General features: G+C 42.5%; 2 protein-coding genes across 6 annotated transcripts in view; one reads left to right on the top strand and one right to left on the bottom strand.

The window, feature by feature from the left end:
• The window catches only part of TTC28 (tetratricopeptide repeat domain 28), a 167,615-nt gene that overhangs the window by 114,985 nt on the left and 30,686 nt on the right, over positions 1-21,944 (bottom strand). Inside the window, exon 1 of one of the 5 annotated variants that reach the window (XM_080558989.1) lies at positions 1,798-1,963. The exons of the other annotated variants lie outside the window; for them this stretch is intronic. Coding sequence (XP_080415115.1) covers positions 1,798-1,824 — 27 coding nt within the window. The 5' untranslated portion in view covers positions 1,825-1,963. Of the gene's footprint in view, positions 1-1,797; positions 1,964-21,944 lie in introns of those variants that run through there. 5 annotated transcript variants of the gene reach the window in all.
• LOC308179192 (uncharacterized protein) lies at positions 1,827-20,760 on the top strand. Its single transcript, XM_080559010.1, has 2 exons — positions 1,827-2,957; positions 4,375-20,760. The coding sequence occupies exon 1, from the start codon at positions 1,973-1,975 to the stop codon at positions 2,939-2,941; it is 969 nt and encodes a 322-aa protein (XP_080415136.1). The 5' UTR covers positions 1,827-1,972; the 3' UTR covers positions 2,942-2,957; positions 4,375-20,760.

Here is a 21,944-nt window from a genome sequence, read left to right as displayed (position 1 = left end):
CAGTACACATGCACAGCTTTCACATTTACAGCTCTCATTTTGGGATATTTTAACAGCGAAAGGCAGGAAAACTGTTAACCAGAAATGACCAGCAGCTATAAACAACCAAGGGCTACAGGAACACTAGCTGCTAAACTTGCCTTCTCGTTCTGCGAAAACTGCATCGATCTCCCTATTAACAAATGGAACAGCAGTGCCATTCCTGAGCGGTTTGTATGAGTCATTTTCTTGAAACTGCTCTGTAAAGCACATGACTGCAACACTACAAAGGCACTCAGGCCAGGCCAGCAGAAATCCTGGCTACACTCACGTGAGTATGCTGGCAACAACGACAAAATAAACTCAATCTCTGCCGAGATTTTATTGGTACAGTACTACAGCTGAAAACAGAACCTATTCCAACACGAACATAGTTTCCATCACATCACGGCATGAATAGGAATCAGTTTTTACTCAGACTAGTAAGATGTTTCATAGTTGAGATGAATTAAGCTGTCTCCAGTAACCTCCACACAAGCAAACTGGGTTGCCTAAAATCAACGTTATCTGGACACAAACAATAATGCAGAGGAAAAAAAATAACATCTGACATTGTGATTTAAGCACAACGGGTGAGCCAGCGCTGCAGAGTGAATCCTGACACTTGAAACGGAATCTTCCAGAGTCAAGGAGTCCAGCCAGCAGCCAAGAATAATATTTCAGCGGTTCAGCCGATACTGCTGTAACCATGGCCTAGAGGGGTTTCCATGGCCATAACCACAGGAGTGACTGCACATTCAGTTGAAAATAGTAAAAACAGACATTTAAAAATCCATAGCTTGTAGACATCTTAAAACGAATTTGAAAGAAGACACAGAGAAGCTTGGAAAACATACAGAAACTCCCATGGAGCTTGCCCATCGTCTCTTTATTCTGCCGAAGATACAACGACTTGAAATAAGAACTCCTCTCGCTGTAAGTAATTGCCTGCTCGAGAACGATTAAAGGAACAGCTTCAGAAAAGCTGAGAAGAGACGAGGGATCAGCGACACTACGCTTGCCAGGTTCCTCGGAGACGCGGCGGCAGTGCACCCTCAGGTCGGGACTCTCTGGAGCACCGCTTATCGCAGCGTCTACCGCTCAGAGCGAGGGACGCTCTCACGCATTTCACATATGATTTCTATTTCTTCCCTGATGTAAAACACAGCATCACACATCACGCTACAAAGAAAGAAGGAGCCCTGCTGGTTCGAGCAGGTTTTTCCGAACAAACAAACAAAAAACCACGCCAGAAAACGTGTAACGGCCCACAGCCGCCGGGAGCAGGGGGTCACTGCTGAGGAGGAGCAGCACAGCACAGCACACTCAGTCTGCGAGATTTCCCCTTAAGGGCACGTCAATAAAAAGCGCTGCCAAGCGCGCTAGAGAAAGCGTCCCGCTCCGCACCGAGCCGCCGTGGCGCTGCGGCCCGGCCCGCCGCGAGCAGCCCCGTCCCCCCGGCCGCCCGCCGCCCGCACCGACGGCGCCGCTCGGAGCGGAGCGGAGCGCAGCGGGGCGGCCCCTCCCGGAGCGCCACCCGCGCCGTGGCACGGCCGCTGCCCGGCCCCGCCGCGAGGAAGCCATATTAGGGAACGGCCCGCGCGGGGCGCTCCGCGGGCGCGGGGCGAGCGGGCCCGAGGCGGCGGCCCCGGGGCGGGGCGGCGGCAGCCGGCGGGCAGGGGCAGGGGGGAGCGCGGCCCAGCCGGTACCGGGGCCGGCGCCGATCCCGGGGCCGGCTCCGTCGCGGGGCACCCCCAGGGGAGCCGCTTCGCCACCCACCTTCTTCCGGGGCTGCCATTTCATCATATTTGTAGAGCGGGGACGGAGAGCATCAAGGTCGCGCTCGGGCGCCGGCGGCGAGCGCAGCGGGGCCGCAGCCCCCGCTCATGCTGCCCGGCCCCGCCGCCCGGCCCGCGCCGCCCGCGGGAGAGGAGCCGGCCCCGCCGCGCGGGCCATGGGAGCGGGGCTCTCCTCGGCCGGCCCCGCCGGCACCGCTCACGCCCGCGGCCCGCGCGGACCCGCAGCGCCCGGGCGCAGCCGCCCAGCGCCGCGTGTGGGGCCAGACCCCGGCCCGGCGCCGCCCACGGCCCCGCCGCGCACGGGGGCGGAGAGGGGCGCGGGCGACGGCGGAGCCCCCCCGCCCCGCCCCGCCCCGCCCCCCGGGCCCGCCCCCGCCGCCCCCCTCCCACGGGGCGGCGCCGCGGCCCGGGCCCGCGCACGGCCGCGGAGTTGCTCCGCTAATTACACTCGGGAATTGGCTGGAGGCTGCCGCGGAATTATTTCTGGAACCTGGAATTCTCGGGAAAGGAGGCGACGACGAACGAGAGCGATAGAGGCGGCGGTCACCCCGCGGCCATCCCCCGCGGCTCCGCGCCCTGCCCCGCGGGTGCCGGCAGCAGGGGGCTGCGGCGGACGGGCGGGGGGGGGCAGCGCGGCACCGACCCGCCGCCAGAGCGCTGGGCTCGGAGCGCCGGAGCCCCCGCCGCTGGGAGCACAGCTTCACGGAACCGCCGAGGGCAGAGGCAAACCGCAGGGCTGCGCCCCGCCTCCCTCCCGGCCGGGGCAGGAGACGCGCGGCTCGGACGGCTCCAAAACAAAGGCTGCGCTCCCAGCCCCTGCAGAACTGCAGCACGGCGCTCAGCGCAGAGGGGGCAAACCCGGCCCTAAGCTCGGAACGACCCCAGCGCTGTCAGGGCCCTGTTCGAACAGGAGCCCTCGGGCACGCGGACGCCGACCTCTGGCTCCCGCAGGCGCCGGCCCGAGAGCTGCCGGAACCCGGCAGGAGCCAGGAGCGGGGGGGGCGGCCCCAGGCAGGCGGCTCGGGGGCCGGAGGCCAGAGCCCGCTCGCCTCCTGCATCGCCCAGCTGAAGGAGGCCGTAGCCCCTCTGACACTTCTGAAGAGTTCTATAAATGGCAAAATTAATATTTCAGTAAAGAAAGTAAGCGCTCAGAATCAGACCGCGTCAGTTACCATTGATGCTGTCAGGAAGAAGCTTAATTTAATTCATGAACAGATTGCAAAATGTATTGTTTTGACATGATCAACAGGAGGTTTCTGAAATTCCTCCTCAGTAAAGATAATTACCAGGAAGGAAAGCAGGAGCTGTGCATACAAACTTGTCACAGAAGGGAGCAAGCTGGTTGACTCTTAATCTGAATTCTTACTCCTCCAGTGATTGGCATTTCAGCTATATTTTTTACCTGCTTTAGAAAAAAAAATACTGTTGACACTATTTTCAAAGCCATAGAACATATCCAGAATAAAGGCACTATAAATGCCTGGTATCTGAAGGAAATAGTAAACATTATTCACTCTTTCAAAGTCAGAGTTATCTGAATTCTTTAAAATTAAAGAAAACACTATGTGTTTTTAAAAAAAAAAAAGAAAGGTCTGTTTCTCTTCCCAGCTTGGAAGCTGCTCAGTATGTAGCCATTCAAATGCCAGCAAATGTTGCAATAATTCTCTTACATTGGCAGCTTTCATCTCCATCACCAGAAGGAAATTCTCACGTCCATTTCAAAGTGAATTGATTCATTTTCTCCAGTAATCGGCAAAGCCAAGAAAACTCAAGTACTAGGGCTTTGTAAAGTTCAGTCTCAATCATTGGACACGTTGTGCATGAATATGAACACAAAGTGGAAGATAATGTTGGTCCATCACAGTTAAACGCCTCTCAGTTCATTAACAGTGTAGTGGCTGGAAAGTAACAATCAGCTTCCCCCTCCCTGTCGTCCTTGGCTCAAAATACTGCTTGCGTGTAGAAAGCCATGTGCCATCATTCCCTGTACAGGACTGTGCCTCATATGTCAGTAACCTAGGACAGGCTCTGTATATCTTCTCCATAAGAAACAGTATTGTGAATTCATTCTGAGTGAATGGACCATACCTCTGGAATCAGCAGAGTTTTCTCTTCCAAACATACATCAGTAATGAATAAAGATATTTTATCCCTTCCGATATTCATAAGTGAATAATAGTCAGCATTTTGGCTGGTTAGCACAAAGTCTGCTAGTAAAACGATTAACTACACCAATACTTTTCTTTTGTTTCCTTTCCCTGATTTACTGGCATTTATAACATTGGGACTGTGGAGATGACAGTCCAGTATAGTGCACCAAATACCTGTCCCTCTTCTCCTAAGGATGCTGAATAACTTAGAAGAAATGTGTGTGTAATTAAGAAATATCTGATATTAGATGTCATTCTTACAAACCAAAGAAAAAATGAAAGTGTCTTCTTCAAATTAATCTGTTTCAAGAGCCTATAACTATTTGATGTACTATCTCCTTCCTTGCACAACCGTTCGTTTTTATTAACTTCTGAGTTCTAATATCATTGCTTCACCTTCCCTTTAGTCAAGAGAACTGCATCACCAAGAAGTAACCACAGACCTCAAGCAGAAAAAAGTCCTGTTGCAGATGGTTTGGTGATCAGACTGCAAGTTAGACTAACTGAAGCGTATGAGAATTCAACTCATTCTACTCTACAGAGAGTCATTCTACAGTTTAGCAAGCAGGTAAGTCAGACAGTACTCAGCAGGTTCATAAAGATTTAGAGTAACAACTTGATCTTATGAAGTCTGAAAGATGCCTGCATTTTAGCAGTTAGCAAGACACCAACACAGCAAGAGGGATGTAGATCAGGCTCCTAATGGACAGGTCCCTAGGCAAATTCATGAAGCATAATAAAATCATTTTATTTACAAATTTATTAAAGCGGCTTTCAATTCATTACAATGATTCTGTTTCCATCACATAGCCTGCCCCAAACCAGCACACTGAACACACATACCGCATCTTGCATTTGTTTGAAGACAGATACACCACGCTTGATCTGAGCTACTACAGCTGCCAAACAAGTGTGGACTACAACAGAGAAAAAGTATTTCAGAAACTCCTCCTAGACTTGGAGATGCCTAGAAATTAGTAAGAAGGCAACTCAAAGCGTAGCAATAACTGTACTGGAGCTCTGAAAAGAATCTCACTTCTCTAGAGTACCAGAAATCAGTAAGTGCTAACTCATGTTTAGACATTAATTTATGGCAAATTCTTATGCAACTGACAAGCAAAATTTATTTCCAACCTCCACACTAAAGGTGCTTTGGTCTCAGTCTCCAATTACTTTCTTTATATAAGAAAGATGTAATGAACTTCAACTGAAGGTGCTGGGGTCAGTTAGCATTATCATAGTACATATGACAGAGAGTGCACAGAAAAGCACAAGAATACAGTAGGCTGGGAAAGCAATACAAGCTTCTACAACATTTTTACATTTTTGCACATCATGCTTTCTTTATCTGCTTTTGGTCCATCTACATTTTGTTTCTATTGCATTTTGCTACTGGCCTATAGCATTTGGCCCTGTTCTTTTGATAATAAAGATTGACTGATTGTTCTACACCGTATAGCAGTAGCATGGATCATTTTCATTATTAGGTTACCTGGGGTTTGTATCTCAGCAGCTGACGCTCTTCAAAAGACTGCAAATCACTTTGGAAAACACTTTGTTTAGCCAGGCAGAAAAAGCTCTTTTCACAGGGGTACATTCCAGGCTAAAAACCAAGGACAAGGCTTTGAGAAATAAGGTTAATCTTATCTGGAAAATTCCACTGGAATTTTCCTTCCACAGGAAGGAAGCTGAGAAAAACTGGTTGCTTAACGCTAATTAGAGAGTTGTAGCATGACCTAGTTTAAAGAGATGCAGAATTGGGATGAACCAAAGATAAGGAAAAAGTCTGCAGAATTCTATTTATTACTGGCAAGTGCATTCATTAAGCTGGAGGGGCAAGGGAGGGAGCTGGCCACCCAAGCAGAATTTTCTGGGGGCTGCAGGTGCCTGTCACTAATTACAAGTTATTCATTGGTACCCTGAAATGATCAAATATATCAATACAAGATTAAGGCTAATCTTGTTATGATACAGTATCCCCTCTCAAGTGCTGGTACCTGAACTAGAGCCTGTAGGGAATGGACTTTTGCACAGATCTCTCTTCCATGCTAGTCACAGGGAACAAGGGACATGGAATGGTCTGTTTCTTTCCTTGTTACTCATCACCCAGACTTCTAGACACACTTTTTAAAGTATTTTCTTCATAAAGTAGGTCTAGTTTAGAACGTTATTTGCCCAACCCAGATCACTGACAAGCAGAAACAGATGAGGTAGCAAGAGCTCCCACCAAAAATTTGCTTGCAGTGCAGAAATGAACAAGACATGTATATGCATTAAAAAAAAACACAACTTATTCTTAAAGGCCATACACAAATGCATGTGTCTATTTTCCACCTCATTTGGGGCTTCTGCCCCCGAATTAGGCAGTTGTCTTTTAATGGACCAGGTCTTGCGATAAAACTCCATCCCTTTTATCCCTTCTGAAACAAACGGGACTACACACTTTACGACAGCTTTTAGAACTACAAATGAGAGCCCTATTCCATGCCTTGTATCACAGAAAAGAGAACAGCACACTGCCCTGTTTCATCATCTTTCCTTTCACAGCACAGCAAGAGACTCTTCTGGCATCTCCGTCGTGAATGTACGTATTTATGGATGCATATCTATACATAATAGATAGAGAAGCTGCAAGGAACCAAGCATTTTCACAGATTGAGAAACAGAGGCGGCCTTGATGCTGTGTAGCTATGGTTCAGCAATAGCTAAAACACTGGTGTGTTATCAACACTATTTTGGTCACAGATCTAAACCGAAGCACTGTATGATCTGCTATGAAGAAAATCAACACCATCCCAAGCAAGCCCAGCACACTCAGTGCCCAACACCTCAACAAAGACTGTGCATATAGAAAACAAATAATTTACAGGTTTCCACACGAGGAACTAGAAAGAGTTCTGCCTACACCAGGGTGAGCCTCTTATTAACAGAATAACCATTCGAACTCATCTGTAGCAAGGGCAAAGAGCAACAAAACATGGAGAAATAACTAAACTCACATGGTATGGCACCCTGATTCTTCAGAAGCACACATTTATGCTGAAATTTAAAATATTCAGAAATAAATACGGGGGGACAAATCCATCTTTATTTGCATGGGAAAAGCTAATTATTTACTGAGGAAATTCCAGATCAAGAAGCTTAAGGATGAAGGTTTCAGTCACAAATAGAAATTTGCTGGCTAGTGCTGTTTTCATCAAAAGAGATGCATTATTTAAATGTAATGATGTGCTGGTAAAATATTTATGTGATAGTCTCATGGAAAAACATGTATTTCTATAGTTCATTGGGTAGGGAATATATTCTAAATTTTAACTGTATCTTACCAAGGAAGGTTAATTGTGACTGTTACTGGCCAAAGAAGCTTCAGCTGTGTCATTGTATGATTCTGACCAGAAAAAAAAACCCACACACATTTGGGACCTGTTTTTAATTATGACTTCCCCTTCCTTCTTTCCACAGCAAGCACAAGCACTGCTGCTATGGAGACAACTATAATTTGATCAAGATGTGGGTCAAAGTAATACCTGGGGGGGGGGCAAAAGATTTACCAAATATATCCTCTTTGCTATCTGACCTCTCTTGGAGAAAGGACTTCTACAAATCCTCCCTTGCTGACTTCCATTACCATCTGCTGTCTCAAGTGAGAAATTCAAGGAGCAAAATAAATCACCTGTAGCTATCTAGCACTTGCTTCATATCACAACAACAGGGCACCTGATCACCTATTGCATGCAGAGTTTGGCATCTTACAAAGGAAAGGCTAAGTTACCACCTCCTCAAGGATGTTTTTGCAGATTCCAAAAGAACGTAGCTTTAGGTTGAGGAGAACTCCCTTCTACATCAGAGCACTGAAACCGTGCCTTATTTTACATGACATATATTATTTATTAGCGATAAAACAAATTGTGCAAGAGGCACCTTCCTAGTCTTTCATAATAGTACTTTTTCTAAAGAATCCACAACACTACACAGAGAGCCAGGAAGGGACGTTAGAGGAAGGAAAGCATTATCTGGACATACTCAAAAGGTATTGATGAAAACTAGGGCAGGATGGCCTTACACATGCCAACACCCAGTAACTGAAGTGGATTCACACTAAGTCATTGCTGTAATTCCAGCCAAGTAGTTAATATCAAAGAAGTAAATTTCATGACTCAAGTTGTAGCATTTAGATTCTTTCTAAGCAAGGACAAAACCCAGGGAGCCCAGACTTTACATTCATCCCAGCAGGACCATCTCACTCCACCTTTTTCCTTGCTCATCTTTTTCCTTAGAACATAAGCTGATGGAAATGTTGTTTATAAACATTGTCATAAAAACAACTGTTTTCCCTTAAACCTTTGAACTGCTTTCTCACCTCATATCATTATTTATTAGGATGCTTTAAGACTTGTAATCAGTTTAGGTTCCTCTTCCCTCACGTTTCCTGAGTGCCTGTTTTCTAATGCTGGAGACACATGGGCCATCTGACCAAATTGCAGGTGAAAAGAACTAGCCAGTGTTAAGAGCTTTTGCGCTTCTGCCCTTAAAACCGAGATTCTTGTAAACACCTTGCTGACTTCAGGGTTTTTTTCCTGACACCTGCAAGCTGCAGACCCTGATTCTAGGAGACCTGGATTCTAGCTGTCAAGTGGCTTTGAGCACAGAAAAGAAAAAATAAACACCTACGAGGAGGAGAATGGTAATAAAAAACAGATGTCAAGGAAATTTGCTGTTTCTTTAGCAACACTGCTAATTTGATCAAAAGCTTTACAAATACCGCTTGACCTCATTCAGATGAGGCTTCCGGTTTAACCTGCAGTGCTGTTCCAGAGTGGACACAGGCAGGAGTAGCTTCCCTGCACTGGAAAAGCAGAAGCGTCCTGTCCCCATGAAGTTAAGTTTTATGGGATTCTCCTTTTGTACAAATTAAGGTGATTAAATAAATAAAAACACCAAAGAAAAATTTCAACTTACGCTCTAGTTCGCCAAAGGGGCTGCAGGGCAGGGGGAAGGAGGAGGAGGAGGAATAGACAGGGGGGAAGAGCACACATGGGAAGGAAAGAAAACAAGCACGTCAGAGCAAGAGACCAGGCGAACGCATGGGCATGTTTGCCTGCCTGTGCACGGCTGTGGCGTGTCCACGCGCCTGTGCTTCACGGCGCTGCGCAGTGCTGCCTCAGCCAGTGCTGATGGACCCAGAGGGCTGGCAACAGCGCTGTGCGGCCGTCAGCAAGGATCCGATCAGCGGATTCACAGGAAGTGCGGTCAGGTCGAGGAGAGGAAGACCTCACGCACGGGGAATTTAGAAACAAACATTTTTGAATTTAAGTAGCTGAATTCAAAGACAACCACAATTTCGTTCCATGTTCCAATATTCACAATATTCCCTTACACCTCCCAGAATTGTTCCCAAATGCTGCAGTTCTGTGAGGAAACGCTCCCATTTCACGTGCTCGTGGTTTCAGAGAGGACGGTTTTGTTCCTGCACGCAGAAGCTGCTCTCTCTCGTTGCCAGGCAACCCCAACCATACTGCAGGACGTGCATTTTAGCCATCAGCAGTTTAAACCATTACCGTTTATTGAAAAATACAAATTTTAGAATGAAAACAGACACGGCTAAACCGGAAAAGCATACTCTCCTTTAGCACCTGGATCACTTTGTGGGAACCCTGGAGGCTCCAGTTTGTCGACAAGCAATAAACCACAGGATCACCGAATGGCTGAGGGTGGAAGACACCTCTGGAGCTCATCTGCTCCAACGTCTGCTCAAGCAGGGCTATCAACAGCCACGTGCCCAGGAATATGTCCCAGGCAACTTTTGAGTATCTCCGCAGACGGAGACTCCACAACCTCTCTGGGCAACTTGCGCCAGTGCTTAGTCGCCCTTTCAGAGAAAAAGGGCTTCCTGATGCCAGAGGGAACCTCCTGTGTCTCAGCTCATTCCCGTTGCCTCTTGTCCTGGCACTGAGCACCACTGAAAAGAGCCTGGCTTGTTCCTCTTTGCACCTTCCCTTCACGCATTTTTTGACACTGACGAGATCCCCCTGAACCTTCTCTTGCCCGGGCGGAGGAGTCCCAGCTCTCTCAGCCCTCTCTCACAGGAGAGATGTTCCGGCCCCTCCCTGATCGTCACGGCCCTTCGCTGGCCTCTGTGCAATACGCCCACCTCTTGTACAGGGGAGCCCAGGGCTGGTCCCAGCACTGCAGGCGCGGCCTCACCAGCGCTGAGCAGGGGGACCTGCTGGCAGCACTGCCCGAATCACAGGAACACGGATGTCGCACAAACAATAGGAATCACAGGAATACAGGTGTCACGCATAAACAGTAGGCTCATCCCTAGGCAGTGCCTGGAGGGATACCACTTCTGCTTAAATCATAAATAAAGTCATGAAAACTTCAGTCCTATCCAGTGACGGCACATGACAGCTTTACAATGAACAGCTGAATAGCAGAAAATGGGATACATGTAAACCCACACAGATTACAGCACGTTCTACCTAAAATGCTGTCGTAACCTGAATAAAAACAGAGTTTGCCAACCGATTCAGAAGATTCGGAGTCCGTGCTTCTGAGGGTATACAGCACATGATGCAATGTGACCCCATGGCAGAGTTAGACAAAGCGGGTAATGGCTATGACCTTCTTTTATTTATGGCACTTAGTGCTTACCAGTCAGGGCACATTCAAGTTAGATGTTACTTCAATAAATTAATTCATGTCCCGAGTTTGTTTTTCCTCCGCTACAATTTACATCATATGTGCCTGTTATCCTGCCCTGTACTAAAAATAAATCGTATTTTGATTGCATTTTTGCATTCAACAAATACGACACTTAATGAAGCCCCTTTAAATTAAGATATCTTCATGTCATGATTCTGGGCTGCTCTAGCATCTACCATGGAGAAAACAACAGTATATACTTTTTGTCTTTGCCAGATGGAAGTTCAGAAAAACCACAATTTTTGAAATGATCAGTGTACAGAGATTATGTATGAACAAATTAGCATAAAGTCATCCATGAGGAAATAATAAAGTAGAGAGGAAAATTAAAAGAGGCAGGGGAACTTCTTCTATGGACAAGGTCACATTAGTCCAGCTGCAATATAACCCTATCCTGCTGCCTTGCATATCTAAGAATGAATAGGTCTTCAGTTACCAAAGACGCAACAATTTCATCTTCAAGGTTGACAAAAAAAGGTAAAAAAAAAAATTAATAAAAAAAAGGTAAGCTTTAGAGTTTAGAGAAGCCATGATCTCTTTTGCATAAGTCAACTTTCTGCTGTTATTCTTCTGTTGATCAACAAGTGATATAAATTATTGCTTTTATTTCCCACGATCCTAATGAACCCCCTTTGCCTGCTTCTTGTAGCACAACTTAAGCATATTTGTGTTAATTCTTTCCAGAGAACCCAGCTGCAACTTAAGTTTGTTTATATGCAGAGAGTAGTGAGATTGATAATCATCTTACTCTTCACTGTATGATGATGCTTGGACTACAGTTCTGAGACAAACATTTGCTAGAAGAGGAAGAGATTTAAAAAAGGGTTTGTGTAAAAATGAAGGAACTCTGTGCCTGAATATGAAAAAACACAAAACAGGAAAGCAGACAGCTGTTGTACCTTCAAAGAAACACCAGCACTGTAGAAATACAGATCCACAAATATTCTAGAAGAATGAAAACAACTACCCAACCCCTAGCCATGTTCCAAGTGTGAACATTTTTAATTATAGTTTGAAATCATATGCTTGCATAGACACTGCTCCCAAAGGGGTGCATTCCAGACATATCTGAAAATGACAAGAAGAAACTGAAAAACAAAATGAATTAAATGAGCCAAATTGCCAGCATATAACCGCAAATATTGTGCAATGCTAACACACCTTGGGAGACGAGGGAAAAACAGAACACTATAGGAAAGAAGAATGAACTTGGGGAATTCCTTTGCTAGTAGGAAGAATCTTAGCACGTTACTGAGCAAGACAAAGATAATTATACAAAAAGAAGTGACATTACAGAACCGCAAAAATACTGTGTTCACTAATCAGTGTTTTAGAACAGCGGAAGTTTTAATAAGGTCATGAATTATGAAAAGCTAGAAAGGAAAATGAAGGGATCATTTAAAGAGAATAGTCACGAAAATAAAGGTGGGTGGAGAAAGAATAACTGCAGTAATTAATTTCCTTTAAAAAACTCAACTAGCTGCATAGTGAAATGAACCATCTAATTTACCAGGAGCCACAAGAGGCAAGGTCAAACAAAATTGTATTTCTTCACTAGAGCTCCACCAAGTTCAGCCTTTTATATGCTGCTGAAGAAAATTAAGCCTCAACCTACTCAGAGACCATCTCTTTTGTGGGTAGATGTTTCAATAAGGCTTCCTGAAGAAATATTTTCAAAGTGTTTGCCACTGAGGGAAAGGACAAAGAAGTCTGAAGCAGACAGGGCCAAACAGTTTGCGAAGCAACCTATCTCATGGCTATGTACGTCAAATATTGCCTAAGATATGGTCAATTTCCTAGGCGTACGAAGTCCAACACAAACTGCTTTAACAAATACCTTTTCTGGAGCTTACAGGGGGAGGAAGTTACAGAGTTTTGTGATGCTGCATAGTTCATCCTGCCTTTCAGGACACAGAACTTCAGAGAAATGCAACACAACTTAAAATTCTTTTTTATTTTCCTCTGAAAAGGCTACATAATAAAACTATTGTATTGTAAAGGATCTGTTTTGTCAATTCAAAAATTCTCTTCTACACAGTGGAAATGGAAGTGTGTTACAACTCCTATCTTACTCCTGAGCCCTGAGATTTTCAAGAAAAGATCCTGTAACAGTCAGAAACAGCACTTATAACTCTCTAAGGAGTGTTCTCCTACTGATTTACAATGACAGACAGTTCTACTGCTGAACTTTCTTGTAAAATGTGGAAGAGGAATTTCATTTGTGTCTGTTCACATTTTCAGTTGGGAATACATGAATAAGATATGTGACACAATTCATCCATATTCAGTATCATCTTTTCACCAAACCATAGAGTGTCGAAGCTATACAGCAGCCCTTTTCTATGCTACAGCACTACGAGAAAGGAAGAAAGGAATAAACTTACCTTCTGTACAGTGACAGAGTTTCTACAGATAGATAGCCAACAAGCTCTCAAAGAAAAAAATCAGATAAACCTTTAGATGGATGTTCAAAGAGCAGTTATTTCTTTAGGCTACAGTTATGTTAAAAATAACTTCATTGTCACGTCTGAGATAATTTTATAAGTAAGAAACAATCTTGATGTGCTATAAAACTACACAGCACCGCTGAAATCGCTGGAGCAGGGACAGCTTGCACTCTGAGGGTCTATACATAAAATTCTTGCTGCTGGAGAAGTATACCCAAATGGAGGTTTAACTCATACTGTCCTCATTACTGACACTACTGTCAGCCCAGACATTTTCACAGTGTCTACAGCAAGCAAACCTGCCTAACCCTACGGGGTGCAGTGCATCCCAACTCTCACAGAGCCCATTCTTTCCAGAAGGAATATTTCTATCGGATGAGTAAATCTAGGTGTAGTCTACTGCATTCACCATCATGATGAAGTGTTTCTGATGTGTTTTTATGTAACTTCACTACTTTTCACCATAAGCTTAGAAGAACTTATCAAAATAAGAACCTAAATAGCCAGTGACCATGTCAAGATGCAATTAGTTTTGCTGTAAAATGGACAGGCCAGCATGCTACATCACAGAACATGTATTCAGAACCTGACTTGCAATGTCATTTTTCAGCATGAAGTTGTGAGAGCATTTAAGAATAACTAGGTCAATTCTAGCACAACCAAGGCTGCAGCCTAAAAATATGTAAGAACTTAAGCGGTTCACTTAATACCTCGTGTTCAAGCATCCAACAGTGAAAGAACATGAGACTTAGAGAGAGGTATCAACATTTTTCTGCATGAAGGAACAGAAGGAGCCAACCATGCAGCAATTTCCACCCAAGCTTGGTAGGAAGAGCATGGGGCAAGCTATTTGCAAGAAATAAAAATAAGAAAATAATCAAGCTGCATCTATATAAGTGGTTACTGATGTCAAAAGATTAATTTTAAATACATTTTAAAGAAAAAAATATTTAGACCACACAATAAAAAGATTATGTAAACCGAAGTTTACAACTATTTTTGCAATCAGTCGCTTTTCTTACTAAATATTTATTTTAACAGGCGATCCCACTGCAGACTCAAAAGCACAAACTCACTCTTGAAGAGTCACGTGCACTCATTTTTACCTCCCCGTTTCTCCAACACACGTTTTCCGATTAAAAAAAAAAAGCGGTATTATCAGTGGATACCCCTGAAGCAGGGGCTCTTCACACATGCACAGAGCAAACAGAAAAGAGCAAGTATTGTTATATGATTCCCCATAACATCTGTGCAGACATGTCTGAAATCCTCAGAATAACGACTACTACTTGTGGCCACAGCAGAATTCAGAGCCCAGGCTCCACAACCCATTCCACCTACAGCCTCTGCTTTGACTATCAGCCAGAAATGCTTAATGCCAACTAAAGACACAGTCACTCTCATCTGAACATCATAAGAACTAACATGCAATTCCATTCTATCGAGCAACTAGCAATTTTTCACAAACTTACACAGTCCCAAGCTAGTGACCTGTGAGTCTAAATCTATATAACACATTACCAATTCCCTCAGACATTCAGCCAACCTGAAACTTTTCTTTTAATCTGTACATTAAAACAAATCAGAGTTTGTACCATGATAATATGGTGCACATTGTAATACAGATCGATAGTTGGATGTGGTCTTTTCAAACCATGCTACTACAAGTAAAGCTCAGTCACTAGACTTGAATGGATCAATAATTTCTTATACTTGCTAAATTTATAAACTGACCTTTAAAGTAAGTCTGGCGATCAAAAAGAAAAATAAAATCTCATTTATGCTCTCAAGCTTTGTAAAACTATGCCTAACTCAAGAGGAATATATATATATATATATATATATATTTTAAGATAGCACATCAGTGATGGAAAACACGGCCATATTTCCTTCTAGCTTTCAGCAAGCACATTAACGGCAAAATTTCTTATACAGCTTCCTTTCTTTAATCCTCAAAACGATACAATTTGATAGAAGTAACTGTTTTATTGACCTGTTATTGCAGGCTCGTATGACTCCAGCATTAGTATGCACAGAAATCAAGGCTTTATTCAGTACAAACAATTGCTGAACAAAGTCAGTATGAGCAAATGAAAAAGACTATAAATGAATCCAAAAGGAAATAATGTAATGGCTTTCTTGGTCATTCTTGGCTTCTGAAAAATGTCTTTTCTAGAGATATGTAAATTAGTTAATACTGTATTCTGGCTATAAGGCAGCTTCGCTATCGTGAAGTGCTCACCTGCTGCACTCGTTTCCAAGCACTACAACAGCAAGTTAATGATAATCCAGAGGTAGCACAGAAAACACACAGAACTGAAAATGTAATATACGGAAAAGAGATCTTGGCAAGTAACTTTGATAGGCAATACCTCCAACAGCAGCTATTGAACATGTGCAAGAAGTATTAAAAATGCAGGTACGAGAATGAATTACCTGACTAGTGTAAGCAAATATAAGAAAGGGCAAGAATTAACTAAAGTCTTCTCAAACTATTAAGATCTAGGAGAGAGGGAGAAAATTCTGTAGATCTCAAATTTCACTTTTGCATAGAATGTCTTTTTGTATGTGCTCTATATAGAAGCAGTGAAAGACAAAAGAGAAATTGGTTTGGTAATAGTTGCTTTGCGTGGTCACATTTTTACTCTGGTCTACATGACAACATAGCAGGCTTTCAGAAACTACCTGGAATGAACGTCAGTCTTCCATCTTGCTACCCAATTGCCATTCTGTATCATAATTTAGGTAAAGTGCTGCCAATAAACTTATACCTACCACTTAAGATAAATTTACTGTTAACCTTCTGATTAAAAATCCCTTCTAATTAAGATGTGTAAAGGCTTGGGCCTAGTAAGCATGACTTTAAAGTTCTAAAGCTAAAGAAGTTTTACAACAAATTGTTCCAAATCATTACAGCCTCAATTAAAAAACAAACAACAACAAAAACAACAAACAAAAAACAGGTGTTCCAGCTGCTGAATCGAACTGAGTTGAGCTGCTACAGGAACCACATACTAGATTAGACAAGTTGTTCTGTAAATCTGATAGCCTGGCCTATTAAGTCAGCCAGTTACCTTGGTTTGAATCCTTTTAACGGAACAGACAAAAATCAGTCCAATCAGTCTGGAAACACCTCTAATAGATCTTCCTTCTACAGATTGAGAATATAGCAAATTGTGTATCTTGTGTACGGGAAAGACGAGTCCTTTCTGCTAATACTTGTTAAAAGGTTATGCCTTGCTGTCTGAAGTCTGGGAGTATTTGTTGTGTCTATCCAAGCACAGTGGTATTTACAGGACTGTGCTATTCCTTATTAAAGCTGCACAGAACATAATTTGCCTCCTTAGTTGTCAAGCACAAGACATGCCAACACATACTGCTGACAGCATGGCAAAAACGCCTACGTATCCCAAACAGAAGGAAGCAGATCCTTTTCAGAGTACAGTCTCAAAACTAAGCAGAAGAATGACTTCTACTCAAGAAGTACAAAACACGAATCTCCCACCAAGACACAGGCTTAACATTCCTCTGAGGAAATGATCAGAGTACATCTTAAACAAACCTTTCAAAAATGGCTCAGTTCCACATATTCCATAGTGGCCGGTTATCTGTACAACCCTTATAGAAGACTTGTTGTTTGTACTCCTGCATACAAATCAGCCAGATCACAATACCATTAGTTAGCAATAACCATTTCAGCCTGAAAAATCATCAGTAAACATCAAAAAATAACAGAAATAGAACAGAAGAAACCTCCTAAGCCTGAAATGTACTGTCAGTCCCATTTGGATACGGAATTCCTGACTTTCTGTAGGCGTTCTCCTCTTGCTGCCTTCCAGCAGCTCCCCTCCTCCTTTAACCTCTCAGAGTCTGTGCAAAGGGAAGGGGAAGCAAAGCTAAATTTAACTTTCTATATACTGATGACCAGGTAACATAGACTGCGCTTAATACAAATAGTTGACCTCAAATTTAGCAGAGAATTGTAATTTCACTCTGAAGTACAGAAAAATGCAAATCCAACATTGCTTTCATTGCATGTGAAGGACTGTTGAGTAAAACATTCAGATAATGCCTGGAAGCACATTAATCTGTAGAGAGATCTGTGCATTAGTAAACAGAAGAGTGGCTGGCACTAGAAGCCTCTGATGTAATAAAGTTGTAACCATTCATAACAGACAGTAAAAGAAAGGTGAAAACTGGAGAGAATGGATACCTTTGATTCTCACCTGGTGCAAATCATTCATACTAGCAAACTATGTTTTCTGGATAAAACAGGAAATTCTCAGAGCTCATCTCTCAACTACAGAAAAATGCTGAATAAGGCCTTCTGAACAGACTGCTCTTGAGAGCAAAAACCTGGGGTTTAGGAGTGAGAAACCCTGCAGAGAGCATCTGTACTTGGCAGCCACTGTGACCTGACCAGGCCCAGTGCAGGACATTCTTATTTCATCTCTTAGTGTCTTTATAAAAATGACTTTTCCATTTCTCAAACTGCATTCCAGCACACACATCTGGCAGTGCACTGCAGTGTGAACAGCATTTACTAGCTCTCAGTGCATATGTTATGCATCCAATGACATCATGCGCTGCTCAGCTTGCCAAAGCTCGATCTCTACTGCGCAGACCACCAGAACAGAGCCTCAGAATCTCCATGGGGAAAAAGGGCTAACTTCCAACACAAAAGGTTGTCCCTTTGCAAAATCTTATTTAATGCTTTGTTTGTTGTGTTCTGTTCTCTCCTACTCATACCTATTCTACTTCCCATCTACTCAAAAAGAAATTTCAAATCATTCCTAAATTGCTTGTATTATATCCTGCCTGTAGACATTTTCTCTTTGCAGAAGGCCATAACTTCTCTGAACACAACGTGCCTTTCTCCTTTTATTCGCTGTGAGTTTTTAACTCTTCATCCACCTGAAAACTGGGAAATCTGTATTTCCCCCAAAAGAGCTTTAGACGTTTTTCATTGTTATGGGTAACAGTAGGTGATGCAGTACAGACTTATTGTTCTCTGAAGATGAGATCAATAGCTCATCTTGTGTGATACTCATTACTTATTGTCTCAGCAGTGAGGAAGCTCTCTAGCCCACTTAAAATAGTTTTTACCTTGTAAGGCAAATCAGAAGAAAAATAGTTCTGATTGCTGAAAAATGTTTGTGTTCAGTCATAACCAAATCTTTCAAAACCTTTTAAAGAAAAGTACACATATGCCAACAGCAAAGGACCTAACTAGCCCAAGACTCATCACCTGTAATGTCAGGAGCCCTGAAGACGAGAACTGCTGTTGAGTTAGACCTGAGGTCTGTCCATCTTAGTACCTTATCTCTGACAGCGGTGACTCGAAGATGCTTATTAATCAAAGCAAGTATAAAGCTATCTTTTGCAACACACTCATCCAGATCCTGGCAACACAGTATTTTTGAGACTTCCTAAAATACATTTGGACAATTATGTATCATGTTTCTTCAATAGCTCTCTCAGCTATCAAATTAACAGTGGAACCCAAATACTTCTACAGGCTGCTACAATATCCTGTGTTATCCACCATGTAATTAAGATGTGTGTGGATAAACCACCGTATTTCTCACACACAAAGCAAAAGCTAATCACAGCACTGATATTCACCCGTTACATCAGTGTCATATATGGGTAAAGCCAAGCGAAATTTTCTTTTATTTGCTACTTCAGCTATCCTGACTTTGAACCCTCATTGCCTCCTTCACTAACCTGCTGTCATCTAGCCTCTCACTTTGAATAGGTTATCAGAGGAATACGTATAATACTACGATAATTAGATTTGTTTGTCTAAACCTATTCCTTAACAATTTCATTAGGTGCCCTACTGTTCTTGTATCATGAAAAACCCTAAACAACCATTTCCTATTTTCATTCTCTACACATTGATGATTCTATAGAACTTTATCAGATTATCTGTTACCTTAAAATACAGCCTGAGTAAAAGTACCCTATTTTAGCTATATAGCCTGCAAGCATTTTCACCTTTTAGCTGCTTTTTAAATTACCTGTTCATGTCTTCTCATGTTGATGCTGTTTTCTTTTTTAAAGCTGACCACTGCAGCGATCAGTTTTTGCTTATTCTAGCTACAAGGATTCTGAATTCAAGTACTATTACTCATTAATAGCCACATCTTGAATACGTTCCTGTACACTGCTCAGTTTCCAGATTTTGTTCTTTTAACCCTTATTTCCTGCTTTTCAGACACCATCATTGAATACAGTACAGAAACTATAAAAAAAACAACTTTCATTTATTCCTTCATTATTTTTAAACTACAACATAGGATGAGAATTGATTGAACTTAAAGGATTCAGAACACATTGAAAAATAGCTTCAAGCTCAGTAAACAGTCCATCACAGCCAAAAATAGAGAGGCAACTGGTAATTACTTTGCTAGGAGGAGGAAGATGTACATTAGCAGCACCTGACACTGGGAAATATCTGTTTTCCTACTTCACCATTTCCACTATGCTTGAAGAGTTCCCTGAACAATAACATATCCTCAGGACTTGCAGTACAAGCTAGCATATCACTTACTGTCCAAAGTATACATATTCCAGTGCACAGAAATTGTATGCAATGTATTACTTCGGAAGTTTGTACTTTGGTCTCATAACTCACAAGACCAAGATGACTTTAAGTAATTCATAGTTATTTTTCACTTGTGTGTCTATTTTACTTCATTTAATTTCTGTACACATTGTGTGAATACATACATGTATACGTATTTCGTCCTTCAGACACAGACGCACACATATGCATGTTTTTGCACCTTCTCCAATCTTGTTGCAAAAAAAAAAAAGGAAAAGCACATATCAAAAGACAATTCTAATTATCGTGCTATTTTATAAAGCTCCCGAACACTTAAAGCAAGAGCATATATACACACTAGCTTACGTCACCAGAACGCTGCCTTTTTCTTAAGGTGCTCATTTCCTATTCCAGAAACACACCATGCATGACCTCATTCAGAAAATGAGGAGGATAAATCCCATGACTAGATCAAGGAAAGGAGTTTAGCCTTTCAAGTCTGTCAGAGCTCTCAAACTGTCTGAGAGAAGTCAATAGTCACCATGGTCTAGACTGTTCTGAAGTGAAGATAGCAGCTCTAGGTAACTGAGGAAAGTTTGGCATCAGACAGAAATTTTTGGAAAGAGCAGTGTCCTAATAGCAGCACCTGAACAAAGCTAAGGCAAAGATAAGACTGAAGGACAAAACCACCTGCCTGAATGACAAGCCCTCAAGTCCTACAGAGGCAGGACACAGTCCTGCATTTCAGTGCTCAGGCAAGGAATGCTACTCTGATTTCTCTTCCTCTCAGGGAAGTGGAAGAAACTAGCAGGGACTTTACTACTTGTGGGACATTGAGTTGCCAGGGTAGCAACAGAGGCAATACGGACCACCTCTAACTGTTTTACTAGCTGTATCTCTCATGTTAATACTTTTCAGTAATTAAAACCTGATAGCAATTTCAGACCATGAGTGATCTGTTTGTCTGTCTCTCTATACACATAACATCTCTTATGACTGTAAAAATTCTGAAACTTACCAAAGCTGTCTCTTTCCTCCATCTCCTTTTATCAGTCCCCCAAAAAGTCAGTAAAAGGAAACACATATGCAGATACTGTAACCGGTAACAAAACAATAACAGGAGATAAGCACAGTTCTAAGACTTCATTGCAATAAATCCTCTAACAGAGACGAAAAACACCATTTCCAGGTCTGAAATCCACTCAAATAGGCTTAATTGTCAATTCTAAAGCAATTCAAAAGGCGGAGAAAAATTGCAACAGATTCAGGTTTCAAAACAAAGAATTCAGTTTTCCTCTCACGCAAAATAGTTCAATGTGCAACACAGCCAACTCATCAGTCATGGGTCACTCAAAGGTTACCCACAGAGATATGACAAAAGCTAGGAGCTAGATGTATCAAACATTAACAAGCACGTTGGCTCAAAACAACAGCAGTCCATTTTTCCCAAGATACTACTCGCTTTTCTAGATGTAGTGATTCTGTGGAAATCTCGTTTGCTGGTCACCAAAGTGTTTCCAGATATCAGTTTAATGTTCCAAGGGAGAAAACAGAAGGTATTTTCATGATTTCAAGTCAGTGGAAAAAGCAACTTTCTTCCTATTTCCTATCCTAAGGAAAGGCTACCAAGCTTCAATTGCTGCATTTGGCAGCAGCTAATTGCACTAATTAGTCACCGTCCCTTCAGTTACTGGTGGTTCTTTTAGCATTCAATTAAGGAAGTCAACTACAGAAACACAATTAATGCCAACAATTCTGGGGTAGATAATTCTGGCTAGAATAGAAACAGAACTCATTTAAGATCAATCAGTTAAGTCAGATGATTCCAGATCAGTTGGGTCTAATGAAATCCAAGTTAGCGAGAGAACAGACATGCAGTTTAAGAGCAATCTGCATATAGCTTTAAGTATTCCTGAAAGACTGTGAGATTAACATTAATTCTTGGAAAAACAATGGAACAAAAGATCTTACAAATCACCTGTAAGGGTACGTGAAATAACATGACAAGCTTAACCAATAGCCAACAACTGTTTTTGTTATCCCAAACAAATCTCAGACTAAACTATTCTCCGCTTTTAACATGGTAACTGCATTGTGGATAAGAAAGATACAGTAGGTATTGCACTTTGGCTATATTAAGGCTTTTTAACAATACTGCGTATGCATCAAACGTAAGAGAAACATGGTTAAACAGTATAGCGATAAGAAATTTGGTAATGTACAGGCAGAGACAGTTATCCAGAAACAGTTCACTGTTGGACTGAAAATACGTACC

This window comes from Anser brachyrhynchus, assembly GCF_964034855.1.
Source record: "Anser brachyrhynchus genome assembly, chromosome: 17".
Classification (NCBI taxonomy): domain Eukaryota; kingdom Metazoa; phylum Chordata; class Aves; order Anseriformes; family Anatidae; genus Anser; species Anser brachyrhynchus.
The sequence above is the reverse complement of the archived record's forward strand: the minus strand, read 5'-3'. Positions and strand labels throughout refer to the sequence as shown.